This window comes from Danio rerio, chromosome 5 (genome assembly GCF_052040795.2).
Source record: "Danio rerio strain M-AB ecotype USA chromosome 5, GRCz13ab, whole genome shotgun sequence".
NCBI classification, from domain to species: Eukaryota; Metazoa; Chordata; class Actinopteri; order Cypriniformes; family Danionidae; genus Danio; species Danio rerio.
The window spans coordinates 21,700,001-21,719,206 of NC_141025.1; the positions used below are offsets into that span (position 1 = coordinate 21,700,001).

General features: G+C 33.9%; 2 protein-coding genes across 2 annotated transcripts in view; one reads left to right on the top strand and one right to left on the bottom strand.

Moving 5' to 3' along the window:
* wscd2 (WSC domain sialate O sulfotransferase 2) overlaps positions 1–11,713 on the bottom strand; it is a 52,295-nt gene extending 40,582 nt beyond the window's left edge. The window contains 1 exon segment of the mRNA NM_001109769.1: positions 11,311–11,713. Within this exon segment, the coding sequence (NP_001103239.1) occupies positions 11,311–11,713 (403 nt within the window).
* sgsm1a (small G protein signaling modulator 1a) overlaps positions 1–18,879 on the top strand; it is a 766,057-nt gene extending 747,178 nt beyond the window's left edge. Inside the window, exon 19 of the transcript XR_015491053.1 lies at positions 18,826–18,879. The gene's annotated coding sequence lies outside the window, so the exon portion shown is untranslated. The remainder of the gene's footprint in view (positions 1–18,825) is intronic.
* Positions 18,880–19,206: the final 327 nt, after the last annotated feature.

Genomic DNA, 19,206 nt, shown 5'->3' on the forward strand with positions numbered 1-19,206 from the left:
AGATGGCACAGCGGCCGTTTTGGAATAAAAATTTCAATAGAACAACAGCATATTATAAGCCTGCAAAATAAACTATTAAAAGTGCTGATGATTGTGATAGTACGTATTGTATTGTCGTCTTTTTTTAGGTTGTATCTCAGCTTTAATGTGCTTTTTAAATAAACACATAAAAAACAAAGCAGCTGCTTGCCAGCGCGAACGCAATAAGACACATTGGACAGCCGATCGCTTTCAATGTTTATTTATTAATTAATTTATTCATTTATTTATTATCATTATTAGTGTTATAATACAGATATAAACACAAGTATAATCACTTGTCCTAATCTGAAAAATTGTTTATTTATTATTTAAATTATTCATTTATTTATTATCATTATTAGTGGTAGCATTCAAATATAAATACAGGTATAATCACTTGTCCTAATCCGACAAGTTGTTTGTTTATTTATTTATTTATTTATTTATTTGTTGTTATTATTATTAGTAGTAGTATACAAATATAAATACAAGTATAATCACTTGTCCTAATTTGACAAATTGTTTGTTTATTTATTTATTTATTTATTTATTTGTTTGTTGTTATTATTATAATTATTAGTGGTGGCATTCAAATATAAATACAAGTATAATCACTTGTCCTAATCCGACAAATTGTTTGTTTATTTATTTATTTATTTATTTATTTATTATTAATGGTAGCATTCAAATATAAATACAAATATAATCACTTGTCCTAACCTGACAATTTATTTATTTATTTATTTGTTTATCATTACTAGTGGTAGAATTCAAATGTAAACACAAGTATAATCACTTGTCCTAAACCGACTATTTATTTATTTATTTATTTATTTATTTATTTATTTATTTATTATCAGTGTTAGTATTCAAATATAAATACAAGTATCACTTGTCCTAATCCAACATATTATCATTATTATTATTTTACCAATAACATGAATACACAGTGAGAGGTAGCTATTTTATTACAAACTATTTCTGAAATAGAATTGTGACAATTAGCCTCTTCTAAAATTTTACATTATATGTATTAATAATTCTATTATTATTTCAGACAGAAATTGTTATAAAAGTGTCCTCAAGGTGGCAGAGTGGAGACACGCAGGAACAAGGATTATATGAGGAAAACAAACCCTGCATGTCGACAGGACAGCCAAATTACCCCACTATGCTTTATAAACACTGGTATAATAATATAAATGTAATAATATAAAATAACGTAATAATTCCATGTGATTTTCACATAAATATGACACATATTATACAAATTAAACTAATTTGCTTCCTCAAATCTAAATTACACTTCTGTTTTATTTTCCATCACTAGATATTCTGTTTCTACCAAAAATACATCCTTATACAAAAGTAAACAGCCATTTCTCCAGTTTTACTTGTTGTAAAATCCTACAAGGTAAATTCACACTTTTTACCCTTTTCTTTTTCCGGTCTTAATTTTTTAAAACTTATTTCTGTCTATGTGTACTATTTCAAGTTTAGTGAGACTAACAAGGAAACTAATTGTTTATTTTAACCTAAATAACTCTTAAAATATGAAAGTCTGACAATTTGCAACACAAAGACACACACAAGTTAAAGCAACTTAATGGATTATTTCACACAAAAATGAAAATTCTGTAATTAATTACCCACCACCTTGTTGTACCAATCCCCTGAGGCCTAAGTTCATCTTCAGAACCCAAATTAATACAGGGTAGATCTCTTAACAGACAATAATGGTAACAATAACAGACAATATTAGACAATAAAGGTCCTAATATTTTCAAAGTCCAGAAAATAAACAAAAAACATTGACAAACCGTTCCATGTGATTTTCAGTGGCTGAACTCTAATCATACGAAGCAAATGAAAATATGACTTTGTTCACCCATATCTTCTTTCCTGCATGAGGTCAGTGTAAGCATTTACTCAACATAAGCTCATTCTGAAAATGTAAACCAATGTATGTTTCTGGATATCGCAAATTATTTAGCCAGAAATACGTATGGCTGCATTTTATTTCTACAATGAATGCTATGGGGCAGTATGATGCCGATCCTCTTCTTGCGAACCAGCTGAACGTTTACAGCCATGTAGATGGATTTCCCGCTGTTACCAGTTTGTCCAGTAGCTTGCCATGTACGTAGGTGGACTTGAGACGCAGAGAGGAGTTGACCACGATGACAGGGTTCAAGTGAAGAACAAAGCCGGTAAAGCCAAAACAGAATTCAAGAAAATAAAATAAACAGGCAAATAGCAGGGTAAGAATGTGGTAAAATCTGAAAACTTGGTGAACATCAGAAAAGGGCTTTTCTTTTTCTGGATTTCTTTTTAAAATTGTCTGTTGGGTTTAGGGAAGAGGGTGGGCAGGTCGATCAGTGCTTTTGAAAACACTATTGCTTGGGTTTAGGGAAGGAGGAGGGTGAGTCAGTTGATCGGTCAGTCAGTCGGTCAGTGATTCAGGCAGTCAAACAGTCAGTCAACAGCGGCCTCTGGTGAATTTACGTGAGAACAGCAGACAAATAGCACTCTCAAGAGAAATTTGACATCTCAAAAAGCATACACAGCGGCCTCTGGTGGATTCATGAAACAAAAACTGCTTAAAACGTAGCTCCTGGAACATATTTGATGCACTTCAGAAATGTAAATAGAGATACATTTTCAGAATGAGCCTGGGTTGCATTTACAGGCAGTGCGCACATTAACATTAGAATGCGCAGTGCTACACACAAGTGTTGTATTAAAACACACACAGTTAATTTGCACCCTGATCTGATGCAGTAGTTGCATTCTTTGTGCTTCATTTCATTACAGTTGAACCACTGAAGTCACATGGAATTTTTTGACAATGTATGTTTTCTTTTCTAGACTGATCATCTCAGGACCACTGCTTTCTATGGCTCAAAAGAGAGCTCTCAGATTTCATCTGAAACATTTTAATTAGTGTTCCGAAGATGAACATCAGGGGATTAGAGCGACATGAGGGTAAGTAATTAATAACAATTTTCATTTTTGGGTGAACTAATCTTTTAGCTGAAATGAGAACTTACTCATTTCCACTACTGAAACAGTGTTATCTGTTTCAGTGGTTTGCATTATCAGCCCATCTGTCGCTGTTCATCTTACTAATATTTTACGCTAAACATGACAATTGTGGAGGGCTGAGCTCATCTTCCAGTCCTCGACTTCCGTACCCATAAAATGTGTATTAACAATTACAAAGATCCTCAGAAATATTATACCACAGCTTCCTCTTTAACAGATTGACTGCAGAAACTGAGCATATGAGTGTCAGAAGGCAGTGTTTTACTACTGTAGATGCCTGAGGGTTATGCTTGAGGACCATCTGTTCAAACCTCTTAAACCTCACTATGGATGAAGGTAATGACCCAAGACCTTCCCTATCCACTAATTGGCTTACTTTTGCCTTTTTGTGGGTTACAGTGAGAACAGAGGAGAACAGCCAGACTTTTCTGGATCTAGTCCATCTTTAACTGAGAATAATAGTCCACACTGACTGTGCCATCACACAGTTTCTAGTGGTTTAAAGTTTACTATGAAAAAAGTCACTTGCACATGCACTGCTGAAAAATGCTTCCTGTTGTTGATAAAATCTTACAGAGCAGAAGCAAGGACTGAGCACACCAAGAATAACAGTTTTTTTTTCCACGATTAATAGAATTTTTGGATTTATTTCAGCTGATGAATGATAAAAATACTGACTCCCAATCTAAATTTACATAATTAAACCTGAAGTCCATATAGTTTAGACATTAAAACGCTGAGTGTGCCTCACATAGGTGAGTGGGTTTGACAAACCACCTGTAAAAAACTCACACTTTTATCTCTCTGACACTTACTGACACTTGCACCAGTTTTTTGCACATTTGGACCAGAGACTACGGTTGGGCCGATACCACTCAAAAAATATATATACTACTCAGCTGTGCGAATGAATGATTTGTTTCGTTCCTTGGAAAATAAGGATTTTAATTAATGCTTCACTGTAATAGTTGCATCACAAACCTGTCATATATTTGCTAATTTTTAATATTTGTCATTGTTTTAAAGATTATGTCTTGAGCATCTGATTTTTTTCTGCTGATGTGCTTTCATTTTCTCTGTCTCACTCGTGGCAAGTTCAGGCGAGGGATTGTTTAAAAAGAAACCCATAACTGGATAATATACATTTGGATTTAAAAGAAAAATTATCTTCATATTAAAAAGGATCCTATCAATGTAATAGAGAATGCCTTTAAATAATGTAGCCTAGTTGTCAGCAAGCATGAGTGTTTATTAAGATTGACAAAAGATTAAAAAAAAAATTGAAATTGAGATAAAAACATAACTGCTTTGGCAAATAATGCTCATCGTAGACATCACGGGATGACTGATCATGAAGGAAAGTGTAGTCTGGCACATTTGTTACTCATGGCAAGTCAAGATTTTATCAAGATAAAATTGCATAATTTAACATAGTGACTTTCGCAACTGACTGAATTGTGTGATCTGACCAGGGCTTGAATGACTACATTTAAATTAAACACATTAACATGTATTCATTCAGCATTGATGCATAAAATTGACATTTTATGCATAAAAGAAAACCTGAAATGGGATTTTAGAATGAAAAAATACTAAGCATAACTGCATTCAGCATTTGTAATAATAAGAAATGTTTCTTGAGCACTTAATTATTAAAATCAGAAGGATTTTGCGACACTAAAAGTCTCATTTTGCATATCACATGAAAATATATTTTTATAAATTAGGTGTCGAACGGATCACAACCCACAGTTCGGAATGCATGTAACCCACGGATTAATAACTTTTTTTTAACTTGTAGGTTAATCCAACATTTATAACAATTGCAGAGAGATCGCCCCAGCGTCATTCAAATCATTTGTATGAAAGCATGTTTTCTTTCCTGTAAAACATAACGATGACAAAAAAGGTTTTAGTGGGACCAACCTAAATGCTTTCTTAATTATTAATTAAAGGCATTTTCTGTCCCTACTTTTTTAGCCTAAATATTGTATTCAGTGTAAAGCTGCACAATTAAACATTAAAAGATCGAGATCTCAATTCAGACCTGTGCAACATGAATGATAAATGATGATGATTTGCATATGTTTAATAATTCTTTAAAGCGCTGCATTTATACCTGCATTTAATCGAGAGACTTTAAAAACTTTTTCCGATAGTTACAAACAATTAAATAACACAGAAATACTGGGAGAACAGTTTATAGTTCAGATATAAACACTAATGTGTATGATAAAGAATAAAATCCCCGTTTAATGGAACTTGACGCTGGTGAATGTTGTAGCAATTGCATTGGCAACAAACAGACCATCAAAATTATGCCGCAGAATAGGTTTTTAAAAATTATACAACTATAATATAATAAAACATCAAGTTTTATAAGTGAATTTGTTGAATCATTCATTGAAAATAAATCTGATCTGTTGTACAAGATGTTAGATTTCTATATTTACTGTAGCATTATCATCAACAGTAGCAAAGATACATTTTTGCATTGAATATTTTCCTTTTTTTCAGCTGGTTCTTCCTTGATTTTTATTTTTATTAAAATTACAGGTTCTAAGTTTTGTTTCTAAAACAAATGACTTTTGCAGTAATATTTTTGTATAAATGGAAAGCCATTTGCTTCAGAAAAACGGTCCGATCGGTGACTCAAAAACTGCAGTGTGATCCGAACCATGAGATTTGCTATCCGTTACACCACTATTAAAAATGTATATAAAAACAGAAAACTATTACTTTAAATTGTTCTAATATTCTGCCAAATTGCTGTAAGACGCAATCTTTATAAGTTCCTTTAAAAAAAACAACCCAAAACCCTTGAACAATGTACTTATCATTGCAGTTATTGTTATAGTTTTATTCTTGATGTGAACAGACCCTTAGGGAAGATACTATCGACTGATTCCTGACATTTGTTTGACAAGCCAGAAAAAAAAACTTAAAATCTGACACATTTCAGCTTTTTACAGCAAAGACCTTCAGCAAAGACCCTCAAACACTCTTTCCTGAAGGACCAAATATGATACAGGTCACATGTATATTTAATGGCATCACCTCAAAAGAAAAAGCTTTTATTTCAAATATTAATGAACTGCCTTTACGTTTATGCACAGGAATATTGAGGCTTTATTGGGGATTAATATAGATGATTTTTAAGGACTATAACAAGCAACAGGGTTAAACATTTGTATGTTAACAATATAATAAATCATTTTATTGCTCAAATAAGCTTTATTAAAAATAACAAATACATTTTCTGTTAATTTACTGTACTCAAATAGATTATTTTTGCTACTGCATTAACTAAAATCATGAATTTTCATCAAACTCAAATATAAATTTTCTGTTTTTAAGATGTGTGTGCCTAGTTCTAGGAAAAAGACATTAGGACTATGAAGCATCTTTCGAAAGCTATGAACAGCTCACAAATGTGCTACTCTACAACCATCAGAAAAAACACACACACACACATTCATTATTTACTTCAGCATTCACCAAAAGGGCACTCCACTCCTCCAGCTTAAAGCTTTAAAAACGCAGCCGGTCTGCCATCCTTCATGGCCTTCATATTAAACATGACTCTTTGTGAAAACTGACCACCAACACGCTGAATCATCCTCCTGTGATCAGCTCACTCTAATCAATATCTGCATTCTGCTTCACAGGGCACACAGTGTTTACTGCTCACCAAATCCTGAGCACTTCAGGAGAGCAACATGAACCAATGTAAAACACACAACTGCAAAAGTTGCACAGGGTAGTGGTCCGAGTGTGATACATTCATGCAAATAAACATAAATGTAATGTAATAACAAATATATACAGTTAAAGTCAAAATTATTAGCCCTCCAGTGATTTTTTTCTTTTTCAAATATTTTCTAAATGATGCTTAACAAAGCAAGGAACTTTTCACAGTATTGCCTATAAAAAAATATTCTACAGAAAGTCTTATTTGTTTTATTTCGGCAACAATAAAAGCAGATTTTATAAAAATAAAAACATTTTAAGGTCAATATTATTAGCCCCCTTTTATTAGCAAACTTTTCATTGATTGTCTACAGAACAAACCATCATAATACAATGACTTCCCTAATTACCCTAACTTGCCTAATGAACCTAATTAACCAAGTAAAAGCCTTCAAATGTCACTTTAAGCTGTATAGAAGCGTCTTGAAAAAATATCTAGTAAAATATTATGTACTGTCATCATAGCAAAGATAAAAGAAAAGTTTTTATTCTATTAAACAGGAACTTACAGAAACAAGAAACATACAGGAGGTTCTAATAATTCAGGAGAACTAATAATTCTAACTTCAACTGTATTTATTACTCTACACAGCAGGGGAAAAGCACTTCAGGTGAATTTATCTTAATAATACAATTAAATAAAAAATAAGGCTATATTAGTACATTAACCTTTATCCTAATCAGTTTTGTACTCTGCAGCTTAAAATGTTTGAGCTCTTTAAACTAACATGGATCCTGATTCTGCTGGGCCCGATTGGGTGATAGGAATGTGCTCAGTGTTTCTATATCACAAAATTCCTCCTTTAAGACTTTTTCTCCACTGAGACAGTCTGAGGTTGCTTTCATCAAAGGATAACTGTGCTTTGTGGTTTGAGACATGACGGAGAGCAACATTAATCATTTCTTTTTTTAACACCCATAACCACATGCATCTGCAGCGAGAACGTGTAACATATTCTGTTTGATATAAGGAACATTCTCTGCGTTCATCCAGCTGAAAAAACATCAACAGCAGTGGTGTAGATGCTAAAAACAGAAATACTTCCTCTGTCTAATTTAGTTACCTAATAGCTTCACAGATCTCAATTTCCATAAACTAGATCTGCCATTAACTTTTAAAAGTTTGCAATATCAATTTAAATGTAAGATATTTAACTTAAATTGTCAATGACAACAATGACAGCAAGCATATAAAATATTGTGTTTGTCTTCACTTTATTCTAAACTGTAAAGCTGCTTTTAGGTTTTTTTAGAACGATATATATGGATCAATCAAAATAGAGTAACTGTGGTTTCACACTTGGTTTGGTTTCCAACCGATTCAACTAAACTTAAGCTAGTTTGACATCAAAAATCTTTTGTTTGAATAATGATAACATTGTTTTCTCTGTGCAAAAGTTAACTCCACCTAAAAAGATCTGGGGTACAGTTCATATGGCATGTTTTACTTCTGAATTGAACTCAGATGTTATAAAATGAATGACTGCTGTGGTGAAGCCATGGCCATATAACCCTGCAGTTCAAGACTAGTAACTCACTGAAGCTAAGCAGGGCTGGAGCCTGGTTAGTACCTGGATGGGAGACCACATGGAAAAACCGGGTAGCTGTTGAAAGTAGTATTTGTTAGGCCAGCAGGGGGTGCTAAACCTGCTGTCTGTGTGAGTCCTAATGCTCCAGTAAAGTGAAGGGGACACTATACTGTTAGTGAGCGCTGTCTTTCGGATGAGATGTCAAACCAAGGTTCTGACTTTCTGGGATTATTAAATATCCCATAGCACTTCTCATAAAGAGTAGAGGTGTAACCCCAGTGTCCTGGCCAAATTCCTTCCATCAGCCCTTCCCGATCATGGTCTTCCAATCATTTCTATCCACCGAAGTTGCTGCATCAATGTCTCCCCACTCCACCAATAGCTGATGTGTGGTGAACGTACTGGCGGCCTTGTCCTGTGGCTGCTCTCGCATCATCCAATTGGATGCTGCACATGGTTGTGGTGTGAAGAGACCCCCTCTCATGATTGTGAAGTGCTTTGAGTGTATGGCCATACACACTAAATGTGCTACATAAATACACACATATTATAAACTGTGTATTTATGTATTTACTAACTTGCTTTCCTGACTAGAGTGTCTCATACACTGCAAGCAGTAATATTCACATGTATTTTCTGTTCACAAAGATATGAATCAAGTCATTCTGCATTTATTTGAAACAATTTTTATAACATAAACAAATGTGCTCATCTCTGTTGATAAAAATTTCAAAACATTTCAAAATGCAAAGTACAAAGCATTGGTGAGCATGACGCTTGCATTCATTTCAGCCTTTGCATAGTTGTAAAATATAAACAGGGGTAAACGGGTTCCACTCTGATGACACAAACACAGCAGACTATGAACAAACTTGAAATCAGCTTAAACCTTTAATTTATTAATGAGGATTTTAGGTTCAAGTAGTATTTGTAAAGACTTGGATGGAAGCAGAATACTGCTGTTTGTACAGCATAAAGCACCATCTACTGTTAAAAAAGAGAATAAAAGAGAATAGCAATGCATTTTGAAAAATCGATTGGCTCTAAAAGTGGACATCACTTTATTATATAGCATTCTGTTTTAAGATTTCCAGATTTTTAGAACTAACCAATCAGCTTCACACTTTGGGCTCTATTTTGATGGTCCATGCGCAAAACGGAAAGTGCAGGGCACAAACGCATTCAGGGCGTGTCAGAATCCATATTTGCTAATTTAAGGACGGGAAAATCCACTTTGCTCCGTGGCGCATGGTCTAAAAGGGTTGAGTTTATTTTCCTAATGAGTTATACTGTAGGTGTGTTTTGAGAATAAACCAATCAGAGTGTCATCTCCCATTCCCTTTAAGAGCCAGCTGCGTCACGCCATTAGCGCATTTGCTATTTACATGACGTAAAGTAAGTGTAAGTGGAAAAACTGAGCATTTCACAAGCAAACAGTTAACAGTTTTTTTTTTTTAACAGAAAACAGTTAAACAGAGCATCTACCGCGCAAGAATGAGAAATAAATGATCAACTTTCACTTTCGCTCTTGGATAGGGAAACCTTGTACGCACAGACATCAATTAGCCTACAAATAATTAATTTTGTTTGTTAAGCGCAAATATTTGTTTCAAAACTATTTCTAAATTCAGTTCTAATTTCCAGCAAACGAATAAATGAACAATAATAACGTAGTGTGTTTTAAAAACCTGAGTTATATCCTAAAACACATGCTTTGCCCCATATGGTCTAAAACCTGCAGGTGGGCAAATCTAAGCTTGTTTTTAATAAAACAAATATAAATATGGATATAATAAATAATACTGCTAATAATAATAACATTATACAAAAGCAAATTGTTATGAATGAACTGAAAAAGCCTCCCGAGATGAAGAAGACATAAAAGCAGTGATTTTTCATATTTGTGTAGGCTAGAAAATAATATGTTTTGTAATATTTTAATCCTTTATGTTTGTATCCTATATCTATTCTTTTTATATCCTATATATATCCTTAATATTTAAATTTTTCATATGTAAAGATTTTGCGTATTGCTCTACATCTTGTGTGTAGGCTATTAGCAGTGTGTAAGCGAGGTGCAACTCTGCGCTGGAGATTAGACCGGGTTTGTTTTGGTCTAATGAAAAATCTATTATAGTTTCTCAAAATAGCGACGTGCCAGCAGTGCGCCTCAGAACACCTTCCTTTTTAGACCAGAACGCCTATGGGTGCACATATGAGCGCAAATGCATTGGCTATTTAAACAACATAGTGCAAAACAGCAAAACGACACTTCCGCCAAGCTGAAACTAGCAAATAACATTTGCGACTCGCCTTGCGCCGGATGTATAATAGGGCCCTTTGTATGGAATTTACACATATCAGTAATAGTGGTAGATTAATTACCTCAGACAAACAGCGCGCACACAAACACAACAGCGCTTTTTACTTTTGTCCATAAACTTGCATTAGAGCTGCAGCAATGGTTTGTCCGTTTGTCATTCTCTGAGAAAATGGTTGATGGTCGCCTAGTTACGAGAGAAGGCAGGGGAGCATGGACGCAGAGTCCTTTGTAATGGTCAAGGAATCTACATGCACCCGTTTCCACGTACGCGATTGTTTATTATAAAGTGATCAGATATTTTGTTTAAAAAAATTTGTTTTTGACTATTTTAACTGTTTGCCTTAGTAATGTTGGTAAACTGAAATACAATGTTTAAATAAAACAAATCCTAATATTCCTATATGTATTGCTAACAAATATTTATTAATTGTCAATATTGAATGATTTGAAACATGATACTGTGATAATTTTTTTTTGCAATATCGCCCAGTCCTATACCAAATTATATTTTGTTTGTGAACGGCAGTATTAACCAGGCTGGACTAGTATGGAACTTCATTCAATGCTGTTGTTTTGACCAATGAACTTTGGTTAACACCAATTTCAAAGATGAAACAAACAGAATGCAGGAAATGCTCTTACCTCTCCCATCATCCATCTCTTTGGTGGTTCGTCCTTTGGCTCCATGGCTCCAGCTGCTGGTGTGATCAAATCCTCGTCCGGCCCACTCGGGTGCATCCTGCCCCCTACTCTCCTTCATCCACGGTGGTCCGAATCTCCGGGGGGTTCTCCGTGTCTCTTTAAACACCCGACCCAAGAGCCCCAGACCCTCAGACGTGGCGCTCCCACCACCTGTACCTCCTCTACCCTCAGACAGAAGTGGGTCGCTGCCGCTTCCAGCGATGCCGGCGGTAGAAGAATCGCTGGAGAAGCCGGAGTGGAGAAAAACAAGGCTGCCGGCAGTGAGGTAGAGCAGGATGAAGGAGAAAAAGCGCACCGGTTTACGCCGAAAATAGCGGTGGATCTTCAGCAGAGATCTGGCCATGATGGGCTCTCGAGCCACACACATTGGCCCTCGATGTTACACAGACACATATAAAATCAGAGACTGCACCTTTCTAAAAAATGTTCATTGTTTAGTGTCTGTTTCAAGAACTATAGCAAATCCAGGAGACGGGACTTGTTAAGGCGACGACACCAAGTTCTGTCCTATGCGTCCTTGTGTCTTTCTACGTCCCAAAAGAGGAGATTGGTGCCACCAGAGAGGCCATGTTGTGAAAGGCGAGTGGCACTGAAGACTGAAAGATGATCTTGCTTTCACTCCTGTTATCGGACTCCCGCTCTCCCGAGACCTTGTTTCCCACCAAGCTGTCCGTCAATTAAAAGCAGCGCTGATTCATGCCTGACTCAGCCTTCACTCAAAGACTGAAAAACACAAAATGACAGCTACTGAACAAGGAGGAAATACTGATGAGGCCCCTGAGCAAACAAAAGCACTGTATCTGAATGCGATTAAGGGCATAGAGCGACAATTCAATAACATACTGTAGAAGTAGAGGAGAGAAGGGCACAGCCTAACACTGTATGACTTTCTCAGTTTGTTTCTATCCACATGGGTTATTTTTTTACAAATAGATTTCTAATCTAGTACAAATATGTGGCTCTGTTTGATAATTATAGTGTATAGTAAATACATAGCAACCAAGAACTCATGCTTGAGAGTATGCTTAAAAGAACAATGTGAGCAAATGGATGAAGAAACATTTTTAAAAATGACCTTGCTAATGGCACAGAGAAGCATGGTTCTAATAATAATGGCAGATTGTAATCTATTGTTACAACAAGTCCTATCTGCACAACCTTTTTTTTCATTTGAAAATTGCAGTTTCCAAAAAAAGTACACTTTATTTGAAAAGGTATTAATAAGACATGAAAACCTTTAAAATCATGACATGACGTCACAGATATGAAGGAGATTTTGTGCATGCTTAAGAAAAGTGCTATTAAGTGTCATTTGCTCTAGATATGTCATTTCAAATGCAAAGGTGACATTGTAAGAGATGTCTTTGTTATGACAACTTGACGTTACCAAGAGAATGCATTTTGTGTCATAAATCTGTAATAAACATGATCATTATGAGGCCATTCTAAGGGGTAGATCACACCGAACACATCTTTTCATTTTAAAAACACAAAACACCACACTGCCTTTTTTTGTTGACAAAACATAAGTGTTTTTTATGACTCTAGGTAACGACTGAATCAGCTGTTTATTTAATAATATTTTGAAATTCAAGATTGAGTCATAAAGCACCGGATAACTCAAAACAGCAAGTCTCTCCTCCATCTTTCACAGTCTGCGTAGTCATCTTGAGAACACAAACTCTGTCACCTCAACGGAAACCCTGCCTCTGCTTTCATTTGATTTGACAATGAAAAAGTAAATCATTCAAAAAAGGCGCCTCCAACGCAAATTCTCATTTGGTGTGATCGGCCCCTAGTTTGGTCAAAAATTGATAAAAAATTGTTGCTTAATGTCTTCTGTTAGTTAGTGACGCATTAAAGAACTGTCTAAACTGATAGACTAAATAATCTGAGCAGATTTAACTCATTTTAGATAACCACTAAAAACTGAGATTTTAAAAATGTACTACAGAAATTTACTTTTGCTATTGCTGCATAAATGTTCAATGAATATCTTCAAAACATTTTTGAAATTCTGCCCAAATTTATTCTGGTTGCATCCAAAATTGCCTACTACTCGATTAGGTACTACATTTCAGTTACAACAAGACTGTTAGAAAAGTAAGTTCTATATCAGGGATGGGCAAACTTGGTCCTGGAGGACCGGTGTCCAGCAGAGTTTCGCTCTATCACTAATCAAACATGAACTTGCTAATGAGTCTTCAGGATCACTAGGGCTCTGTCTAAAATCACCAACTACTTAGTAGGTACTGCATTTGAATTTGAATGTACTGTACTACTTGATAAAAGTACGTTCTTTACAGTATAAATGTCAATAGTATGAATGGAACTGTACTGCATCTGCCATTTTGTCAGCATCACGTGATCTACCCAAGTCAGTTGTGTGTCCCATTCATGAATTCTCTTATGGTGCATCAAGGGATAGCATAGCATCCCTCGGATTCGCACTTCAGAATCTCGCCGGAAGCAGTAGGTCATCCGGGTACTTCTCACATTTCGAATATGAATTCGCACATACTACTTGGCTCGCATTATTGTTTTTGCGTACTATATAGCATGGAAGTATTGGCAGGTGTATTTTATTATGGTTGGAGCTAAACTTCACAGGACTCCAAACATTCAAGTCAGAGTTTGTCTATCGTTGTTCAATATAGCATGAATGTGAGTAGTATGAATGGAACAATTTTCAACAATTTTTTTTTGATCTACTCATGTTAGTTATGTCACCACTCCCATTCATAAATTATATCGTGTGGCATTATGGGATAGCATAGCTATCCATTGGATATGCACTTAAGAATCTTCCAGGCATTAATAGGTCATCCGGGTACTTCGTGCCACCTGTTTTTTGAATACTATTAATTCAGACATACTACTCGGCTTACATACTTTCCTTCGCATACAATATAAAAGGAAATAGGGCTGCACGATATTGAAAAAAAATGTATTTTGCGATTTTTATTTTTATTTTGCAATATATATTGCGATACAAGTACAATTTCACTAAATGAGTTGAATAACTTTGGAAAGAATTTATAATTTTAAATTGATTGTGATTGTTCCGTATAAATATGCATAAAATATAATAAACAGTCTACAAGCATCAATAAGATTAATAAATAAAAGTGTTTAATAAGTTCAATAAACAAAATAAATAAACAGTGTTTTATTGTTTTCGAAGGAGTCAAACTGTATTTATGTATACATTAATTGAATAATCTAATGTAAAATAATACCACATGGTCTTCGATTTATAAATAATTCAATAAAGTTTTATGTTATTAATTTGTAAAAGTTACAAATGGTACAATTTGATAGGCCTCAATGCTTCTAAAACCCTCACACAGTCACAGGCCTCAAAAATCACTTGCAGAATGATCAATTATAATGCAGAATCAACATTGCATATAAATGCAATGTGGCTATTGCAAATGATCAAATCATATAGCATATCGATGCTGAAACGATATATTGCGCAGCCCTAATAGGGAAGTATGCAATTTCATATTGTCACATTTTCTATCCTGTATAGTGTTGATATGCATTAGTTTGTGCCTTACTCAGCTCTTTTACATATGAACATCTCTAAAAAGCTAGAGACTTTGAATGCTTGGCTCTGAAGCAAACAGAAATGCGCCAATAACAGCCTGAACACATTTATGCAACAGCTTAAAAAAAAGAGGCTGAGCATGTCTTAATTATGTCCTAAAGTTGTTTGTCTTGAGGATGTTTGCCTTTTTATAGATGACTGCATGCAACAAGGCTTATTTATAATTAAAACGTTCATCTTGTGATTTGCAGAATATCTCTAGGACATGAAGAGAGTCGTTTAAAATGGATTTGTTCTTCTGTTGATCTCTTCTTTTCTCGTAGCAACCCTTACATCAACATTGCATCACACACAGTGCCAAAAACTCATTAACTTGTGCCAAAGAATGAAAACGATGAAACGACAGGAAAAAAAGAAGATGGAGAAGTGAAAATGAATGCTTGTGGAAAGGTTTCACTTTCTTTGAACGCTGTAATAGTCATTTTTCATTTCTGTTTTTATCTCATAAAAGCACTCCTTTGAAATAATAAAAATATAGAAAATAATTAAATAAATAACCACACAGTCCTGACAGCATATGTTTTCAGGCCATTGTACCTAATTAAACTAAGTTAATTATGTTCTAACTTAATTTTATAAGTTACACAAGCTGTTTTAAGTCAGTTTAACTAAGGCTGGGTGATTTAGCCTAAAATCAAAATCTCAATTTATTGAACAATTTAACTTAATTATGATTATTATTATTATTATTTTTTTTGTTTATTTTATTTTCCCTCACTGACAGATTTTGTACAGTAAATATGCTCACATATTACACTTTTGAATGAAGGGTACATTACTTGATTTTAAAATAATTGAAGGAAACACACACTATTGACTATCTATGATCATTTATTGAACATCAATGCTGAACAACTGAAAGTAAAACACACATTGCCTTGTTTTTTCAAACATATATTCTATATTTCTTATAGAAATGTGAAAAAAAATAACTTGCACTTTTGGAAACAAAATTAATTATTTTCAATGTTTTCAAAAGTAGTAAAATAAGCAGCATCTCTCTAAGTAAAATAACTATTGAATAATACTTAAAACAGTGCATTTCTGGAATCTTCTGTAAACAAACATTTTAATGTAAATAATAATTTAATAATTTTAAAAATATGCTGTCAAGACATATCTGGCGCAGCTTCCAATCCACATGCGGCAGGGGAAGTAATTGAATAACTTGGAAAAATGCTATCGATTATTGGTTCTAAATGTTGATTTCGATTACTTTTCAATTAATTGCCCAGCCCTAGGTTTAACAAAATATAAGTTTAAAAGACTCATAAGGTTAATTTAACTCAGGTTAAAATATTTTAAGGCAACCAGGATTTTTTACAGTGTAAGTGTGCATGAACTAAATCAAACACTTTTGATAAAATCTATGATACGTTTTGCTTTAAATAAATATATTTGAACTTGAAAAACTCAAAAATTATTTATAGAAAATTTTTAAATGCCCCCAAAATAATATTTCAATTATTATTTAACTAAAACTAAAATAAATATTTTTAATACAAAATAAAAAATAAAAAAACGATATTAATTATTAAAATAAATCTAATAATAATAACAACACATGTTTTACCATTTAAAAACTATAATAATGCAAACAATGCTAAAAAAACATTAATTCATTGAGATTTGTGCTAATAATAATAATAATATCCAACATATTTTGAGACAGATATAGACCATTTTAACGTAGTCATGTTAGTGGCCCATGAACATTTTCTGCTTGTTAACAAATTATTACATAACTTTAACAAGAGGGAATTCATACATAACAATGTTAGATCAGTTATTATAACATTATTTTTTAATATCTGCACCTTTTTGAATTCTCGAAAGATATGGAAATTATGCTGGAATTAGGGCTCCACGATACTAGAAAAATCTAACATTGCAATATTTTTTATTCTGCGATATATATATGAATACAATGTCATCAGTTGAATAACTGTTTGGAAAGAGTTTATAATTTGAGACTGATTGTTATGCCCTGCTTTATAAGGCAATTTAATCCTAACTTAATGCTAAAACAGCTATCATAACATTATTTATCAATATGTGGACCTTTTTGGATTCTCTAAAGCTATAGAAATCAAAAATGTAAAACAGAAAATACATTGGGACCATTGTTTTTATTTGCATCCCTCAAAATGATCTATATTGTCAAACATTGTTATCTTACACAATTTTGCTTCTAACAAATTACATGTTTTAGGAATAAATATGTACGACAAAAAAAACAAACAAACAAACAACCAAAAACACTGGCAGTTCCTAACTCAATTTTTCGAACATAATTTACATGACAAAACCATACATTATATAATTTTAAACTCAATTTGAAAACATAAATAAACAGGCAGAAGAACTTTTCTAAATATATATTTTTTACAGTGTAGTTTCAGTATTTTTTTAATATTTTGCTTTAAAAACAAGACAAAAAAATATTTGTTTACAAGCTACTTTTGCATTGATTAATTTGTCTAGATGAAAAGGATGGTAGTCCATTCCTGTAGTCAAAGAGCCCAGTGTCCGCAGTGGGCAAAAACATTCAGGCAGTGTGTTCAACATCAGCCTCTTCTAAGGGCAGTGGAATTTTCCGTGGTCAACATCGCAGTGCAGACTTTACGTGAGTGTGCATTCGAGTGTGTGTGCACGTGTGTGTGTGTGTGTTTTGGTCACCGTTACCTGACCCCGAGCTCCACCTGCCGCAGACGGCCTGATGTTATCCCAAAAACACTGGAAACCAGCAGCACACAGACTTCATTCAGCCCACATACAGACCAGTTCCTACAGAGAGAGGGAAAATTCATTTAAATTCATGTTGCACGCCAGGGTGTCAAGGATTTCACTTAGCTCAGGCTCTTTATACATAATTTTTTTATTTGCCTCAGGCGCATGTTTTTTTTTTCTGTACTTTGTAGACCCCGGTCTTTAAAAGTGCTTGTAAATCGTTGTTTTTTTCCGCAAACTGTGTTTTCTTGTGGTGAAACTCATAGACTGCATGGAGTCATATGGGTGTCTGTATTTTGATGCGACAGAGGAAAGTAACAGTCAAAGGTGCAAATCAAATATAAATAAAGACACAAATAACACATTTTTTAAAGTGAAAACATAAGCATTAAAGGGGCAGTTCACCCTAAAAATGTAAATTTTACCACCATTTAGTCACACTCACTCCGTTCTAGACTTTAGTGAATTCCTTTATTCATTTGAACACACACACACACACACACACACACACACACACACACACACACACACACACACACACACACACACACACACACACACACACACACACACACACACACACACACACACACACACACACACACACACGCTGAAGAATATTGAAAAAAGCAGCCTCTAACACCCATAGTAGGAACATATATAATGTACCACAACCTGCCTGTACTACTATAGAAAGTAGTATATATTCTTTTGTGTTCAGATGGAAGATGGAAACTCAAACAGGTGTGAATCAGTTGGAGGATAAGTAAATGGTGACATGAAGACATCAAAAAAAGGATATTAAAGCTATCATGAAATTTTTGGTGTTATTATCAGTATATTAGGTTAGCCTTAAGTATATAGTTGAAATCTGAATTATTAGCCCCCCTGAACTATTTTCCCCAATTTCTGCTTAATGGAGAAAAGATTTGTTTTAAACACATTTCTAATCATAATAGTTTAATAACTCTTTTCTAATAACTGATTTATTTTATCTTTGCCTTGATGACAGTAAATAATATTTGACTAGATATTTTTCAAGACATTTCTCTACAGCTTTAAGTGACATTTAAAGGCTTAACCAGGTTAATTAGGTTAACTAGGCAGATTAGGGTAATTAGGCAAGTTATTGTATAATGATGGTTTGTTCTGTAGACTATTAAAAATATATATAGCTTAAAGGGGCTAATAATTTTTTCCTCAAAAAATTAAAAACTGTTTTTATTCTAGCCAAAATAAAACAAATAAGTAAAAAAAGAAGAAAACATATTATCAGACATACAGTGAAAATTTCCTTGCTCTGTTAAACATCGCTTGAGAAATATTTTAAAAAAAGAAAAAATATCTAATGGGGCTAATAATTCTGACTTCAACTATAAGCTAGTGTGCTCCAAACCAGTGTCAAAATTAGCATTTCATCAACAAGTTTTTTTCCATCTCACCTCATAATTCCGTTTCTCAAAAATTACTTCTGACCAATCAAATGCTTTTAC